This window comes from Eretmochelys imbricata, chromosome 2, assembly GCF_965152235.1.
Source record: "Eretmochelys imbricata isolate rEreImb1 chromosome 2, rEreImb1.hap1, whole genome shotgun sequence".
NCBI lineage: Eukaryota > Metazoa > Chordata > Testudines > Cheloniidae > Eretmochelys > Eretmochelys imbricata.
Window position 1 is genome coordinate 265661032 of NC_135573.1, and position 17275 is coordinate 265678306.

At 44.3% G+C, this 17275-nt stretch overlaps 1 protein-coding gene across 3 annotated transcripts in view; it reads right to left on the bottom strand.

Moving 5' to 3' along the window:
* Positions 1-14873, bottom strand: part of CCM2 (CCM2 scaffold protein) — an 81505-nt gene extending 66632 nt beyond the window's left edge. For all 3 annotated transcript variants that reach the window (XM_077808504.1, XM_077808503.1, XM_077808507.1), the window contains exon 1: positions 14645-14873. In XM_077808504.1, coding sequence (XP_077664630.1) covers positions 14645-14674 — 30 coding nt within the window. In that variant the 5' untranslated portion in view covers positions 14675-14873. The remainder of the gene's footprint in view (positions 1-14644) is intronic.
* Between the last annotated feature and the right edge of the window lie 2402 nt (positions 14874-17275).

Below are 17275 nucleotides of genomic sequence, written 5' to 3' on the forward strand. Positions count from 1 at the left end.
CAGCTCACTTCATCAGATGCATACCGTGGAAACTGCAGCAGACTTTATATATACACAGAGAATATGAAACAATACCTCCTCCCTTATTTTATTTTATTTAATTTATTTATTGTTTATTATGATTACTTTAGATAAGCTATTACCAGCAGGACAGTGGGGTGGGAGGAGGTATTGTTTCATATTCTCTGTGTATATATAAAGTCTGCTGCAGTTTCCACGGTATGCATCTGATGAAGTGAGCTGTAGCTCACGAAAGCTCATGCTCAAATAAATTGGTTAGTCTCTAAGGTGCCACAAGTACTCCTTTTCTTTTTGCGAATACAGACTAACATGGCTGTTACTCTGAAACCAATCCTAAATCAAGTAAGTCTGTGCCATGCTTGAGAAAAGGTGGGTGAGGTAGTATCACAAGACAGACAAGCTTTCAAGCTTACAGAGCTCTTCAGCCCTGCATTCTGCCATGCGTATCATTCATAAAAATATGACAGAAAAGTCCCACTTTCATCAGAGCAAATACCCTAGACACTTCTAGGCCCCACAACTAACATACGGTGATCTTTTGTTTGCAGTGTTGCTGTAGTCATGTTAGTCCTAGGATACTAGAGTCATGGTGGGGGAGGTAATATCTTTTATTGGACCAACTTCTGTTGGTGAAAGAGACACGCTTTTGAGCTACACAGAGCTCTTCTTCATCTTTTTGGGTGCCCAATTTGAGACACGCAAGACCTGATTTTTCAGAGTACTTAGCGTAATATAACACTTTGCAGGTTCAAAGCACAGCTCCCTGTGACTTCAGTTGCACCTGTGAGTGCTCACCACTTCTGCAAATCACACCCCCAGGTATCAACTCAGGCACCCAAAAAGTGAGAAATAATTAATTAGTGACCAGCTGTGAAAAGTTTCAGTGATATACCCAGCATCACATAGGAACTAAGTGGCAGAAGTAGGAATAGAATCGAGTTCCCCAGGGCAGCATTCAACAGCCTTAACCATGAGATCATCTTCTCTCTTCCTGCAGTCCCATCTCATTTGCTATACACCTTCTGACTGCTGCAACAAATGAGGCAGGAGTCCTACAGACAACACTCTCTCCATTACACAACCCTGATTCATCCCCAAAGCAGGTTCATCCTGTATCTCCCTGCAGTATTTTTCTTATAAGCCTATTAGTCTCACTTCCATCCCTGTTTTTTCATTATTCATTGACCCCATACATACTCTTGTTTTCTGGACTTAGTGGTTCCTCTCCTTGGTTAAGGAGGCAGGCCTTTGGGTTTGGGTGAGCCTAAATCCACATCTTCCCAGGATATAAATAGGCTTGTGCACCGAATGAACCCAGGATCCTGTGGGAAAAAGTCTGATCATGTAATTAAAGAGAGTATAATGCATTCACACAAAGGGGCCAAATTCAGGTTGTACAAGCAACCTTCTTCTAGATTTGTCTATGATTTCCTAGGTTTTTAAAAAAGCAAACTGGAAAAAACCCACATGCTTCACCATCAGCTTGGCTGAACATTTAGATTCACCCTTAAGTCCTCTGCCACTTGAACTAATGGAGTGACTGACAGCAGTAACAGATTGTCTTCCTGTATGTGGACAGGGGTTAGAGAAGGTTTCACAGCTATTTCCTGACAGCAGAGGAATGGTGAAACTCAGGACTCTTGGGTTCCAATCCAAGCTTTGGAGGGGAGTGTGCTTGCTTTAGTGGACACACATTCTTTTGCCCATTTCCCCGCAAATCTGTACCACCTCTCCCCTACCCATGGCTCCTCATCTCAATCCCTTCACCTAGCCAGTCCCAGTCTCCACTCCTCAGGCTTCTTGCCCCACTCTCTTTGTCCATCCAGTCCTAGACTCCCAGTCTCCCCATTCCTTGGTTCTCAGGCAGTCTTCTCACTCCCTGCCCAACTCCATCAAATAGCCTCTGCATTTCCCCTTCCCCCAGCTTCTTGTCCCAATCTCTTTGCCCAGCCAGTCCCAGTTCTCTCCTGCACTCAGGCTCCCCATCGGATTTCGGTCTCTCCACACCCACCATTTCCCCCTCTGGCTCCTAATCCCAGATTCTTTGCCCAACTAATCCTCTTCTCCCTTCCCCTCCCAACTCTGCCTCAAATTACTCCTGCCCCAATTCCCCAGGTCCTGTCCCTTCTGCACATGATTCAGGCAGTTTCCTCCTCCATGCCAACTGGGCCCAGTGGGGGTGGGGAATGAGAGGACAGGCTCCCAGATATTAGTTCTGGTGCACAGACCCAGCACAGTCCAGAACAGCAAGGAATTGCAATTGCAGGGAAAGTCCTGTTCAGCCCTGGGCTGGAACACAGAATCATAGAAATGTAGGATTGGAAGGGACCCCAACATGTCATCTAGTCCAGTCCCCTGCACTTAGACAAGGGGCTAAGTATTATCTCTAGACCAGCCCTGACAGGTGTGTGTAACCTGTTCTTAAAAGCCTCCAGTGATGGAGACTTCACAACCTCCCCAAGTAATTTTTTCTAGTGCTTAATTGCCCTTAGAGTTAGAAAAACTTCCTAACAAACCTCCCTTACTGCAATTTAAGCCGATTATTTCTTGTCCTGTCCTCAGTGAATACGGAGAACAATTCTCAAACAACCTTTTACATACTTGAAGACTGTTTTGTCCCCCCTCAGTCTTCTCCAGACTATACAAATCAGTTTTTTCCAATCTTCCTCATAGGTCATGTTTTCTAGACCTTTACTCCAGAAGAGAGCAACAAAAATTATTTTCTCCAATTTGTCTATGTCTTTCCTAAGATGTGGTGCCCAGAACAGGACACTGTACTCCAGTTGAGACCTTATCAGTGCTGAGCAGAGTGGAAGATTTCTTCTTCTGTCTCACAACGCTCCTGCTAATGTATCCCAGAATGATGATCACTTTTCTGCAACAGTATTACGTTGCTGACTCATATTTAGTTTGTGATCCACTACAATCCACAGATCTTTTTCTGAAATATTCCTTCCTCGGCAACCATTTCCCATTTTGTATTTGTGCAATTTTACTATTCCTTCTTAAGTCATCAACACCCCCACAATACACCTTTCCAAGATCCTCTTACACATGTCTATCACAACATGTAGTGTACACCTCATCCAGTGCACTAAGTGTCCCAACAACAACTATGCAGGTGAAACCAGACAACCACTATGCTGTCAAATGAACTCGCATAGAAAAATTATAAAAAAGACAAACCACCATATCACTAGTGGGTGAACACTTTTCTCAAAGCGATCACTCTATATCCGACCTCTCAGTCCTCATCCTCAAAGGAAACGTTCACAAACACCTTCTAAAGGTGAGCCTGGGAGATTAAATTCATAATTTTGCTAGATACTGAAAGTCATGGACTGAATGGAGACCCTGGATTTATGGTTTATTACAACAATCTATAACCCACTTAAACTCCCTCAGCTTTCCACCCATGACTGGAGAGGTAATAATGGGCTACTTCAACTTCATTGGTCCCTTGAAATGCACATTAACTACTTACGCTAAACAATCTGTTCTACCTTGTGTGACACAGAGTCCATTTCCCAGACCTGAAAAAGAGCTCTGTGTAAGCTCAAAAGCTTGTCTCTCACCAAAAGAAGTTGGTCCAATAGAAGATATTACCTCACCCACTTTGTCTTCCTAATATCCTAGGACAACATAGCTACAACACTTCATACAGAGATTGCACACAAGTTTCAGCTGCCTTAGATCTGGTCGACACTACAGACAAAATAATATAACTCCATTGCTCAGGGGTATGAAAAATCCACACCTCTGAGCAACTGAGGCATGGTCTACACTACTGAATTAGGTCAACAAAAGACAGCTTATGTTGACCTAACTCTGTAAGAGTACACTCAAATGTAGCTCCCACCAATGTAACTCATCCACTACACTGACTTAACTCCAGCTCTGCAAGATGCATAGCACTTAGGTCAATGCAGTGTTAGTGTAGACACTGCATTGCCTGCATCGACTGTTACCGCCTTTCAGAAGCCGTCCCACAAGGACAGTTAAATCAGTGCAAGCACTCCCGGTGAAGACGCGCACCACTGGCACAGAGCGTGATGTGGACATGCAAAAGCAATTTAATTATTGCACAGACATACAGACTGCAGCTTACATCAACTAAATTTTGTAGCGTAGATTTGCCTGCAGTTACATTGACCTAACTCCATGTAGACAGTGCTATGCTGACAAGAGAGCTTCTCCTGTCAGGATAGCTGCCAACTCTCAGGGAGGTGGATTAATTATGCTGATGGGAGATGCTCTGAAACCGATGGGGGAGAGCACTTCACTTAAGCTTTACAGCTGCATCGGTGCAGCTGAGCCAATGCAACATTTTAAGTGTAGACCTGCCCTTAGTGTCCACTTTGTAGTTGGAGTATTTTTTGTTCTCTAACCAAAGTGGCTCCTAAAAGCTTAATCTTTGCCAATCACAAAGAAATCTAATGTAGTCAAAATGGCAAATTTTAAAAAAGTCCTTAAACTCTTAGCTTCAGTGTCTTGTGGTAATGAGTTCCACATGTGGTTATGCATTGCATTTCTTGGTTTTAAAATTAATACCTCTCAATATCACATATTATGAAAATAAATACAAGTGCACGACATAACTTCCAAATACCATATATTATTCTGTACCACAATCATGTCATTTTCATCCCCCGTTCAGAAGGTTGCAACCAAGTTCTCTAGTGAAGAAATTTGTGGCGTTTAGATGCTGCTTGTAATTATTAGAATTGGGAGCACTGGCTGTTGGGAGTTTGAAAGGACAGGAAACAGGAAGGAGGGGGGAGGAGTTGAGAGGCTGGCAGAGAGCTACAGAGGGTGCAGCAGCAGCTTGGTAAAGGAGGTTTCCACTTTGAAAATAAAGCCCTGTTGAAGCTTGTTAGTACCTTGCCTGGTTGATACAACATTTTGGCGACAAGGATGGATCGTCTGCCTCTGAACCCACCTGCACCCTTTCTGCAAAGCCCAGGTAAGCCTCCAATTGCTTTTACTACCTGGATCCATATGTCAGACTTATCTGCTTGCAATCACTGCTACAGAGATTTCTGAAGTAAGAAAGCGTACTCTGCTAATCCACTGCCTTGGAGCAGAAGGGCAGCATATATTTTACACTTTTCCCCTTGCAGATAATATAAGACTGCAATCACTGCATTAAAGAATGTGTGCGCCAAAAGTGAATGTAGTAGGTAATCGCTACAGATTTCGCCAGCGTGAGCAGAAACCAGGGGAAACTATAATGCAGTATATTGCTTCCCTGAGGAGTCTGATTGTAAGTTGTGGCTTTGGGAATATGGCAGATGAGATGATTAGAGACCAGCTCATTGAGAAAACAACCATGCTTCATGTAAGAGAACACTTACTTCTAGAACCACAATTTACACTAGAAATAGCAATAACCATTGCTACTCAGATTGAGTCAGCTACAGCTGAAGCCAAAATAATGAGCATGGATACAGGAGGCACAGTCTGGACTGTGACTCCTTTGCAGAAAAGTTCACTACCACTGCAGACATACAACTGCAAGAGGAAAACTAATGAAAAACCACCAAATCAGCAAATTCAAAATCACAGCAAAAGCATGCTTTTGCTGTGGATCTCCATAACACCTTGCAAGCTACACAGATGTCCGTCAAAAACAGCTCAGTGCAATCATTGCAAAAAGATTAGACATTTTGCTAAAGTATGTCACAATAGCCAGTTCAATCAACAGATGCATGCAGTTACAATACCAGATGTTACTGTGCTGAGCGTGGACAAAAAAATCACTACTGCGCATATTCCAGAACAGATAAAGTGCACTGTAAATGTTTCCGCCATATCCTCAGGCGGACTACACTCTATTCAGCTAATGTCAGACACTGGCTCAGCAGTAGCTATACTACCTGACTCCATCTATTTGCATTACTTTAAAGATGTGCCTCTTACTGAATCCAAACTTCACTTGGTGTTTGCAAAACCATATTCCAGTACATGGCCGCCTGCCAGTAATAGTTACTTTTGGTGATTGCTGTGTAACTGTAGAGTTCTACATTGTCCACAAAGGCACTCCTATACTTGGCAGAGATTTATTGGCTGCTTTAAATCTCAGGATAGTTAATGGACGAATTGCTCTTCCTCAGCAAAGCACTCTTGTGGTACACACACCACTTTCAGCTGGGACCCAACACCAGGTTGAGGAGAAACTCAGCTGTGCTGTGCTTATGCGTTTCTGCATAAAGTTAAAATGCGGAATAATGTGATGCCTGTACAACAGAAGTTATGGTGCTTACCATTTTCAGTCAGGGAAGCTGTTTCAAAGGAACTTAGAAAACTTGTTCAAAAGGACATTATTGAAGAGATCGACTCCTCAGAATGGGTTTCACCTACATTAGTGATGCAGAAGAAGGGTGGAAGCATTCGCCTTTGTATGGACTTAAGGGAGCCAAATAAAGCTATTGTGATTGACAGCCATCCTCTTCCTCACATAGAAGTAGTATTTGCAGAACGCCGTGGAGCAAAGATGTTTTCTACTCTTGATTTGCAGAGCGCATACTACCAGGTTATGTTGCATGAAGATAGCAGAGACCTCACAGCATTTACTACACATGAGGGACTATTTCGTTTTAAACATGTTCCATACGGTCTCGCATCTGCCCCAAGTGCCTTTCAAAAAAGATGTAATTGATTCTGAAGAATCAACATGGAGTTCAGTGCTATCTGGATGATATTATCGTGTTTGGAAATACTTCTGAGGAGCATGACAATAACCTGCAGTCTGTACTAAACTGCATCAGCACAGCAGGCCTCCAGCTCAACAGGTGCAAATGCAATTTTAGACAAACTGACCTCTCCTTTCTGGGGAATACAATTTCAAATGCTCCTCCAACAGATTTGCAAACCTTACGTTCCTTCTTGGGTCTTACCTCCTGGTATGCAAAGTTCATTCCCAGTTATGCTTCTGTCATTGAACCATTACGGGAATTACTACGGAGAAGTTCAACCTTAGTGTGGACAACGGATGCACAAGCTAGTTTCAAAACGGTGAAAGACTTGAGTGTACATAGTCCAGTACTTACACTATTCACTCCTGCATTGCCCACAATTGTAGCTACTTATGCTTCTGATTATGGACTTGGGGCTGTTCTCACATAACTATATGAGGACAACACAGAGAGGACTGTTGCATTTGCTTCAAGGACACTAATGCTGAGTGAAAATATTATACAGTCGAAAAAGAAGCACCTGCTTGTGTCTGGGCTACTGAAAAAAAAACTTACCTGTGGGGCCGCACGTTCAAGTTGTGCACAGACCACAGCCCTTTGACGATGTTGCTCACCCCAAAAGGACTGGGAACAGCAGGATACCATGTTGCTCAATGGTCTGCAAGACTACTCCCTTTCAGTTATGAACTGGAATATAAGCCTAGAAACCAGAACGTGGTCGCTGATTGCCTCTCGCCTGCCTTTGCCTTCACCAGAGGATGAGCATGTAGTGGTTGCGCTTATTACAAGCGCTCTCACTGCAGTTACAAGAAACCAGATTTCAAGCTGCTTGTTCAGTATGTCCAATTCAACAAAAACTACAGGAATTTATGAAAAAGAGATGGCCCAGTCACCCTAAAAACCTTGACCCAGTTTTGCTGCCTTAATTTAGAGTTTGGGATGAACTTTGTTTGTTGGCTGTGTGCTACGAGGTACACACCGGCTCCTTGTGCCAGAAGAATTACAGTCAAAACTCATACACCTGGCACATGATATTCAAGGAATTGTCCAAACCAAAAGACTATGGGAGCTGTATTGGTGACCAGGGATGGACTCTCAAACCAAAGCACTCAAAATCCTGTGTCACTTGCCAAATGCATGGTAAGACAGCAGTGACATGAACCCCTCCATTACAGCCTGTTCCTCTTCCTGAATCTGCATGGGAAAAAGTGGCGACTGACATTGTAGGACCCTTTGATACTGCTCCAATTGACTGCCATTATGCCATCACTTTAATAGACTATTTCAGTAAATAGCCTGAGGTGGAGTTTACATCGCAAATCTCTTCTGCTACAGTAATTAAGTTCCTCTCTTCAGTTTTTAGCAGGGAAGATAACCCCAAAGAACTGGTTTCAGATAGTGGTAGTCAATTTACTTCCCTGGAGTTTGAAACTTTTCTAGCACAGAGAAACATTTTACACAGAAAGTCATCCCTATAATACCATCAAGCCAATGGGGAAATCGAACGGTTTAATAGAAGTTTGCAAACAGCTAAACTGGAAGGGCGATTGTGGATAGCCTTCTCTACCGATTTCTTGCAAGCATACCGGGCTACACGACGTGCCACAACACAAAGATCACCCACAGAGTTACTTCATGGGAAACAGATGAATACTAAACTGAACATTGCTGGATTGTCAAAGGCACAATCTGATGCCCCAAACAAGGATGATGTGAGAAAAAAAGTTGAACAGAACGAAGCAAAGTCTAAGGCTTTCACAGACAAGCGGTGGGTGCAAAGGAACCAAAGTTTGAGTGTGGTTCCTTTGTTAGGATACAAAAACCTGGAATTTTACACAAAGGGGACCATAAATTCACAGCTCCTCTTAAAATCATAGAGAAAAAGGGACCTTACACCTATCAACTTTCTGATAGGTGGGTATGGAATGCTTCTTATCTTGCACCTGCCTATGCACCAAGAGAAGATTATGCCAACACCCAGTCTGCACTGGATGACTTCACCATAGCACCAACACAACAAGACATTGCACTGGAACTGGGACTTGCGAGACAGCCTGTCAGACCCAGATGACCACCTGTCTGGACTAGAGATTGTTATGTAGTATCTACAGTGTTTTCAGTGTAATATTTCTGCCAACAGTATATAGTGTCTTGTTTCATATTTGTTCCTGTGGTTAGAACAATGTTTATTTTAATTTTGGGAGAGTTTAAGAGAGGAGGGAATGTGGTGTTTAGATGTTGCTTGTAATTATTAGAATTGGGAGCACTGGCTGTTGGGAGTCTGAAAGGACAGGAAACAGGAAGGAAGGGGGAGGGAGTTGAGAGGCTGGGAGAGAGCTACAGAGGGTGCAGCAGCAGCTTGGTAAAGAGGCTTCCACTTTGAAAATAAAGTCCTGGTGAAGCTTGTTAGTACCTTGCCTGGTTGATGCAACAAAATTGCATATCAGCAAGGAGATTTTTCCATGTGACTAAGTTAGATTGCCTGCTAGAATTGTTTTTGCATCTCCTTCCTTATCAATACATTTCATATTGCAGTCTAACTGATGCTTCTATACGTACTTAAGGGTGATCATGATGGTGGTTTGATTTCTTGAGCAGGGTTGCATTTTCAAGATGTGTTTTTTCTCCTAGCAAAAACAGAGTAACTTTCACCTTCATTGTAACTTTCATGTCACACAGACATTTATATTAAACAGTTCTACATAAAAATGATTAGCTTAGCTTATTTTTCAGTCCTTTGAGTGTAGAATCCATTAGTTTCTCCATCTAAAATGTAATATATGTGAAGGCTGCTGATCAATATCGGGAGTGAGTGATTAGACAGGATGAATGTCTGAATCAACACATCTCATGTCGTAGTCAGGGGAAAGCATTTCATTACTTCAGTTCATTTAAACTGTAAACATTGTCAAGACTTAGGTAGCAAGATAAAAAGGATTCCTGCTTCTCCAGCTCCAGAAAATGTGTGTAAATTCTACAGTGTCACGGTATGCTATTGAATGATACTGTCTATTGAAGTGGGAAATCAGAGCATGAATTTGATCCTGCAAGTGAGAGGTCTTTTCAATCACTGCAAGGGCAGTGTTGTTGCAAAAACAAACTCCTGTCCCAGGCCTTCCTGCAACTATACAGTAGTTTTAATCAAGAGCATTTTTGGGGAGTCAAAAAGATGTGCAAAGATCAATGACTGTGTCATAAGAACAACTGAAAGGCAAATAACTGAACTGAAAGTTTGGAATTTTTTAACCTAACCTCACCTTCAAATGGTGCACAAGATGGGTTATTTAATAAGGAAAGATTGAAGTACTTTCTCCGGAATATAATTTCTTCAGACACAACAACCTGCAGGTTTATTAAAACCAGATGCTGCAAGTGACTAAAGAGGAAATATTAAAAGTCAGAGCTAGAAGAATCAACACTGGCATTAATGCAAAATGGTTGGTCATAGATGAGAAACAGTTAATGTTACAAGCATATACATGGGGAGAGGAAACACTCCCATTTTGTACTATTGCTTCTCCAGCAGCAAACAAAACTACAAAGTGTCAGTTTCTGAAGATGTGAGCATATCACAAGGTCTTTAAATTTACTCAAACAAAACTTCTCAGGTGAAATCATCCTGAGCATGAGACAGGTTCTCAGCCATTTTTCCAAGAAGGGTTAAATAATACCACCGAACAGTTTTAATGCATGTTTTGGAAGTTCAGGAGCTTACCTGCTGAAGAGAACTGATGCCTGAACTTCCCAAGGACTATAGAATTCTCAGAGTATCTACATTTCCATCCTCGAAGCTTCCATAAGTTTCAATATTTGCACTGAGGACTGATCAAAATACAGCACACATTCAGCATGAGGGGCTCTGCAGAGAAGTTTGTAAAAGCAACTGAAGGCTTCAAACAGACTTAATGGAGTACAGGCTGGTAACACTTGCTGCGGTATTGGTAAAATCTAGATCGACCTAGTAAGAACTGGACCACCACAAGGACAGGAGAGGAGCAACAGAACCTTTCTTCCAGTTGCTCCTATGATCCTAAACACAAAGATAATCTGATGAGCCCAAAATAGGAAGAGGCCATTGAAACATAGCTGCTGGAATCCAAGCCTGAGGTCATCCCTTCTCCTAGCATTTAACTGGAGATCCAGATATCTACCCAAATCTGTTCGCCAAGGAGGTTGTCACATTTTGTTGCCATCCAAATGGTGGAAGATTGTGAAGTCACTCAAGACAAGATAGTTGCATTCAAGTGTCAGCTTTTTACAAGATTTGAACCCTTATGCAACCAACTCAACATCCATCATATTTGGATGGGTGTGGATGATATTCAGAATTAAATTAAGTGTTGAAAAAAGCAAATAAACAACAAAAGCTGTAGGTCTAGCCAGTCAAACTGGGGAGCGTTAGCTTTTCTACAGCATTTCAAGCTTTCCATTTTGAAAATGTACCATTTTTTCCATGAATATGAGTATGACGTTTCAACTGCATGCTGTGTGCTTACAAGACAGCCTGTTTTCACTCAGATGGGATTCTCCCCACCAAGAAATTTTAATGACCAATCTGAATTTCTGGGTTTAAACCATTTAAAGTCCAACCAGACTTTAAATGGTTTAAACCCAGAAATTCAGATTGCCACATAATGTGTTTGAGCAAAGGTCATTAAAATTTCTTGTCGGGGAGAATCCCATCTAGATGTGTAGTAGGTCATAAGATGCCTGTCTATGCTGGTCAAGGAAGCCATTCTAGCAACCAAATATGCATCTAGTACCATTTCAACTTTACAGGGGCCCTAGTTTATGGCATTTTAAAGCTGCTTCATATGCTGTAATGAGATTTTATAGTGCATCCTCTCTTGTCCTTAAGATCCTACTCAGTTCCTCGCTACTGTATCTAGGCTTGAGTGGCTACCTTGCAATAGTAAAGCTGATAAAAGGCAATGGAATGCACACAGAATGTAGCTTCAGAAGGGTACAATATGGTCATAGGACAACACCCTATAGACCAGAACACTAGTTTTGTTAACCAACACTATGATCTCTAAAGAAATAACCTTACCTTGGGGGGTTAAAATACTGAATACAGCTTAAGAGCATTTCCAGACACTACAAAGTACCCCCATTTAGAAGGACAGCATGTGACTTGTAACATTAAGAATCTTGCGCTAGCACTGATCATTTCCTGGATTATTTCTGCGAAGGTTTTCCTCACTCTCCCTCTTCACCAGAAGAGTTTTAACAAGTGCAGAAGTGACCAGATTGAGGTGTTTTCTCTGTGCTTTAAACAGTTTTTTTTTTTTTTTGGGGGGGGGGGGGAGAAAAGCTCAAAATAATTTATATTCAGCCTTTGAGTATTAATGTTACATATAGAATACTATGAAGGGAAAGCAATCAAGTGGCAGGAGCACAAAAATAGGAGACAGGGCTCAGATTCTGTTCCCAGCTCTGCCACTTACTTTCTGTAGGACCTTTGGCAAGTCACTTAACCTGTTTCTCAGTTTCCCCATCTGAAAGGAAGATCTCTCTATTTTACAGGGATGTCATGAGGTTTGTTTGTAAAATGCTTCTAGATCAGAATGAAATGACCTATTAGTGCAGAATGTAAAGTGAAATATTACTTGATTTGAGTTTGGAATGACTTTAGAATTCCAGATTGGCAGGAAACGTTAGTTTCTAGACATGTTAACACCCTGGTCACTAATGAGGAGCATCTGCATATTTCATTGGGAAACTCTGCTGCCACCTTCTGAAATAATGGTTACTGCAGGTATCTACACTCAATAACTTGTCATAACTGTGGAAAAACATCACAAGCCTGAGGCATAATTGTTTCCCTCTTCCTGGTCACTTAGATGCCATGGTCAACAGGGTCTTCACTATTGCTCTGAACAGCACATATGCTAGTATTAAAGAGACAAGATGGGTAAGGCAATACCTTTTATTGGACCAGTGTTCCAGCTTACACAGAGCTCTTCTTCAGGTCTGGGAAAGGTACTAAGAGTGTCATAGCTAAATACAAGTAAAGTTTGATCTCTTTCACCCTCCCACCCCAAAACACTGGGCTAATTTGACAGCATTAAAAGCCAAGACTTTCCATCCCAAGTCAGTGCTAAGTTAGGTTTGCTTAAGGTTTCACTTAAACAGCCACCCTACCTTTGTGGGAGTTACACCCTTAGTTTTTTTTCCCCGTTTTTTTTTTTAAAGGCATGGGGAGTTACAGTAACAGGTTACAACACAGATGAAGTACAGTGCTCTTGTAGGATTATACAGTTTTAAGACATCTTGGCATTAACTGACTGTCCTGTTGGCAGTTTCAGCAAAGAGGCACAAAGACTAAGCTATTCTCTGACCCTTAGAAGTGGTCTCTAGGTGTTTGGTGACATTGGTGAAGCAGTGTGGAGAGACTTGTACTGCTGCTGTACTTGGTCTAGAGGATTGCAGTCTCCAGGGCTGTCAAGTTGGCACCTTTCACGAGCACTATAGCCACACAAAGAAAGAAAACATGTCTTTTCTGAAACTGAACTGCAAGTCTGAGTCTAGAGTTTATCTAGAGAGACCATGAAAAATGGAAGTCATAGTACAAATCTAATGCTGTATTCTAAAGAAGACCCTTCTAAAACTACTACATAGACAAGGCACTCCCCTCTATGAGCAGTCATGGTTTTATGAAAATGCTGAATTGGGTATTTACAATAATTAGGTCAATCTACTTCATTAACTCAAACATACAGACTTGCAAGAATAGTGGCATAGTTTCCAGATCTTTCATTAAACCCAATTAGGAAAATTATTAATTGCAAGTGTTAGCTAGCACCATACTCTTGGGAAGTACCAGTCTCAAGAGCATAAGGCACTTCACAGGGAAAGAAAAAAAAACCACCACACCACACCCCCCCCATTAGAAAGGTGTAACATTCACATGGCATTTCAGCCACATATAAGGTATTGTAATCTAAACAGGTAAGGGTCCCATGCAGTCTCCTGTGCCATCACAGATTACTTCCATTGCAGGCATGTGACAGCTCTTAGTTGTGATTTTGCTATGCATCCACTTGTTGCTTTGTTCTGTCCAAGCCCCATTCACCTGGGAGACAGACTCCCACAAGCAAGGTTGATTTAAAGGAAGATTTTTAGCTCTTTCCATTTTGCAAGAACAGGTTTGGGGGGGCTTTAGCTCACTCATCCCCACCAGTGGGTCATTCATAGGGCCCCAGCTGGGAGTGCAGCCATGGAGCAAGCCTGGCCAGGGCCAGATCAGGCTTGAGAGCAGCCTGGGGCATATGAGGGCAGTGAGAAATAGGCTTCATGCACTGGAGGAAGGGGGGGACAGCCTGGAGAGACTAAGGGGGAGAAAGAGAGAGAGAGAAAGGAAGTGCACCCTCCACAAGAGGCACTAATCCCTGCTGCCTCAGGGGCAGTGATGGGGAGTGGAAAGGTACAGGAGCAGGGCGGGGGGGGGGGGGGAAGAGAAGGGTTTAGCAACACTGGGGCGGGGGGGGGGGCAGCCTCAGGCTAGGGAGAGGGAGGATACAGCAGCCTTGGGATAACGTTGGGCAGCGTCAGGGGAGGGTTAGCAGACCCGAGATACGGGAGGGCAGCGCCAGGGTTCAGCAGCGCCAGCCTGGGGAAGGCTGGGGAGAGGAGGGAATACAGCCGCCATGGGGCAGAGGGCGGCCGAGTCAGAGCCACCGGGGGGGGGGGCCGCCGTGGAGGAGATCACAGCTTAGGGGGAGGGGCAGCAGTGTCGGCCCCTCCATTCTGGGTTGCGCGGGGGCCGGCGACAGGGCCAGGGCGGGTCCAGCCACAGCCCAGGAGGAAGCGTCAGCGCAGCCTGGGGGCTCCGGACCTGGGCACAGCCCCCGGGGAGCAGGGGACGCGGCCCGGGACGGGTGGCTAGAGCGGCCTGGGGGAGGGTCGCGGCCTGGCCCCGCTCTCACCTTCTTGCCCTTCTTGCCCTCATCCTCCATGTCTCAGGCGGGGGGCGGGGGCGGCCCCGGGCTCCTGCTGCCTCCTGCGGCCCCGGCCCCCCGGGGGCATCCCCGCCCCGTCGGCGGCCGGCCGAGCACCCCCTCACCGGGCGGCCATGGACGACCCGCGCCCCGCCAGCCGCGCTCCCTCCCGCCAGCCCCGGCCGCCACCGCCGCCGACTCAGCAGCCGCGGCAACAACTTTTCAATCCTGCCGCCATCTTGGGCGTCGACTTCCCGGCGTGCTCAGCGCGGGGCCGGCGCTCCCCTCCCTGCGGCCGGAGGGCTGACGTCAGTCCTCCAAGAAAGGAAGGGGGGGGGACAGCGCATGTGCGGAGCGTCGAGAGGGAGGGAGTCAACAGAGATGCGCATGCGCTCTATCCTCACTCCTCCCCGCCCCCGCAGGGGCGGCAGTTGTGGCTAACAACCCCCCCCGACACACACACACCCCTGCCCTGCCTCCTCCATGCCCAGCGTAGCCCTTCACCCATCCCCCCACCTGGGGGCTGGGCCCTTCTCCCCTGACTCCCATCCAGACCCCCCAAGCTGCTGCTTCAGTGCCCCCCCGCCCCCCCTTGACTGCAGCCCCTTAGCCCGGCCCCACAGAATCCAGGGGGCTGGGTAAAGCCGCAGGGGCGCGAGGAGCAGGCTCAGCTCTGCGGGCTGGTGCGGTGGCCTGGAGCCAGAGAGCAGGGCGTGGGTCCCCGGCCTAGCCCAGCACAACGCCAACCCAGAGTCTGAGCCAGGCCCTTGGCTCAGCACATCAGCTTTATACCTGCCCCAGAAAACTAGGGCAGCCCATCAGTACCCCCCCTTGCATCCCTGCCCCAAGGATCTCTAAAAAAGAACAGGAAGATTTGTGGCACCTTAGAGACTAACCAATTTATTTGAGCATAGCTTTTGTGAGCTACAGCTCACTTCATCGGATGCATGCAGTGGGAAATATAGTGGGGAGATTTAAATACACAGAGAACATGAAACAATGGGTGTTACCATACACACTGTAACGAGAGTGATCACTTAAGGTGAGCTATTACCAGCAGGAGGGGACGGACCTTTCCTAGTGATAATCAAGGTGGGCCATTTCCAGCACTTTACCAGAACAGTAGGAGGGGAAAGAAACAAGGAGAAATAGTTTTACTTTGTGTAATGACACATCCATTCCCAGTCTTTATTCAAGCCTAAGTTAATTGTATCCAGTTTGCAAATTAATTCCCTACAGGCAGCTACTCTACTGGCTGCTCACCTGAATCACCCTGCTCCAGCTGTCCACATCCCCACATCCTCCCTGTCCATGGTCTCCTGCAGGGGCCTTCCCCCTCCTTGCATCTCTTTCTCCAACTGAGCCACTTGCTGGCTTTTAGAATCACCTGCTCTCTCACTGATCTCAGTCTCAGCTGAGAGGCAGTTTGTCTCTCAAGGTGAGGCTGGGCCCAGCTCCTGTTACAGAGCCAGCCAGCCACCCTGTGACCCCGGGTAGTTAGTTTACAGGAGTACTGCCCTTTGCCTTCAGTAAATGTGATGGGTTGCATGGCCCAGCAACTGTCCAAGCCAAAGCCACATAGGAACTGTTGCCAATTTGCACACTTTGATCACAAGTCTTACGATATTCGATGGCATGTGATTATGGGAGAATTTCAGCTTTTGTTTTTAAAAGTCTAGCAGATAAAAGCTTGCCACTATGAACCCTGAAAGCTCAAAAAACCAAAGACACCTGATTGTTAAAAAAATCATGATTTTAAGCCAATCTCACGATTTGCAAACCAGTGTCATGATTTTTGTTCACTTAAGTTTGGCAATATTGTATAAGGGGCAAAAAACAGAGCTTTGTAGCTGTTTGCTATCTTAGGTGGTTTGTAGACCTCTTGTAACCTGTACATTGAAATGCTGGATTAAGTTGATAAAGATAAGGGTGTAATAAAACCTAACAGTTTTCAGGTTTAAGCTTCTAGTTTGGTTACAGAACATTTATTTAATAGAGGACCACCAGGCGACACTTTGAATGATACAATCAAAGTTTATAAAAAAGAAAAATAATTAATTAAGCAAGCATGCAATTACTACTTACACAGTACTATGATTATACTCACACTCAAAGATGAAATGGTGTATCAATGAGTGATCCGTCCACTGACAACAGAATGATGTACAGCCATATCCAGGAACTTAACAATACCCTTTGCATGTTCATTGAAGCTCTCCTGAAATTTAGCAAAACTACTCCTTTTATACTTTATTATAATATTAATTAACATTAAACTGCCCTTTACCATCATTATATTTCTGCCACCTTCTTATTGGCTCTTTACATTACACATTATTTAAATTAACATCTGCACCAATGTCCTTCCCATACTATCAATATAGATATTTTAATGAAACATTCACAATTCTCAAAAATACTGATTAAATACCTTGTTTAACTCAGTTATAACCAAAACAAAATGGTAACATAACCCTGGATCATGGCTTTGCTAACTGTTACTTTCCCATAACACTCTGTCCCCAATTTATCTTTAACTTTTCTCACACTAGCAACTTCAGTTTCGCATACCCCTGCACGCTTGGGCTAACTTAGACCTCAAAACCTAACTTCTAGTTC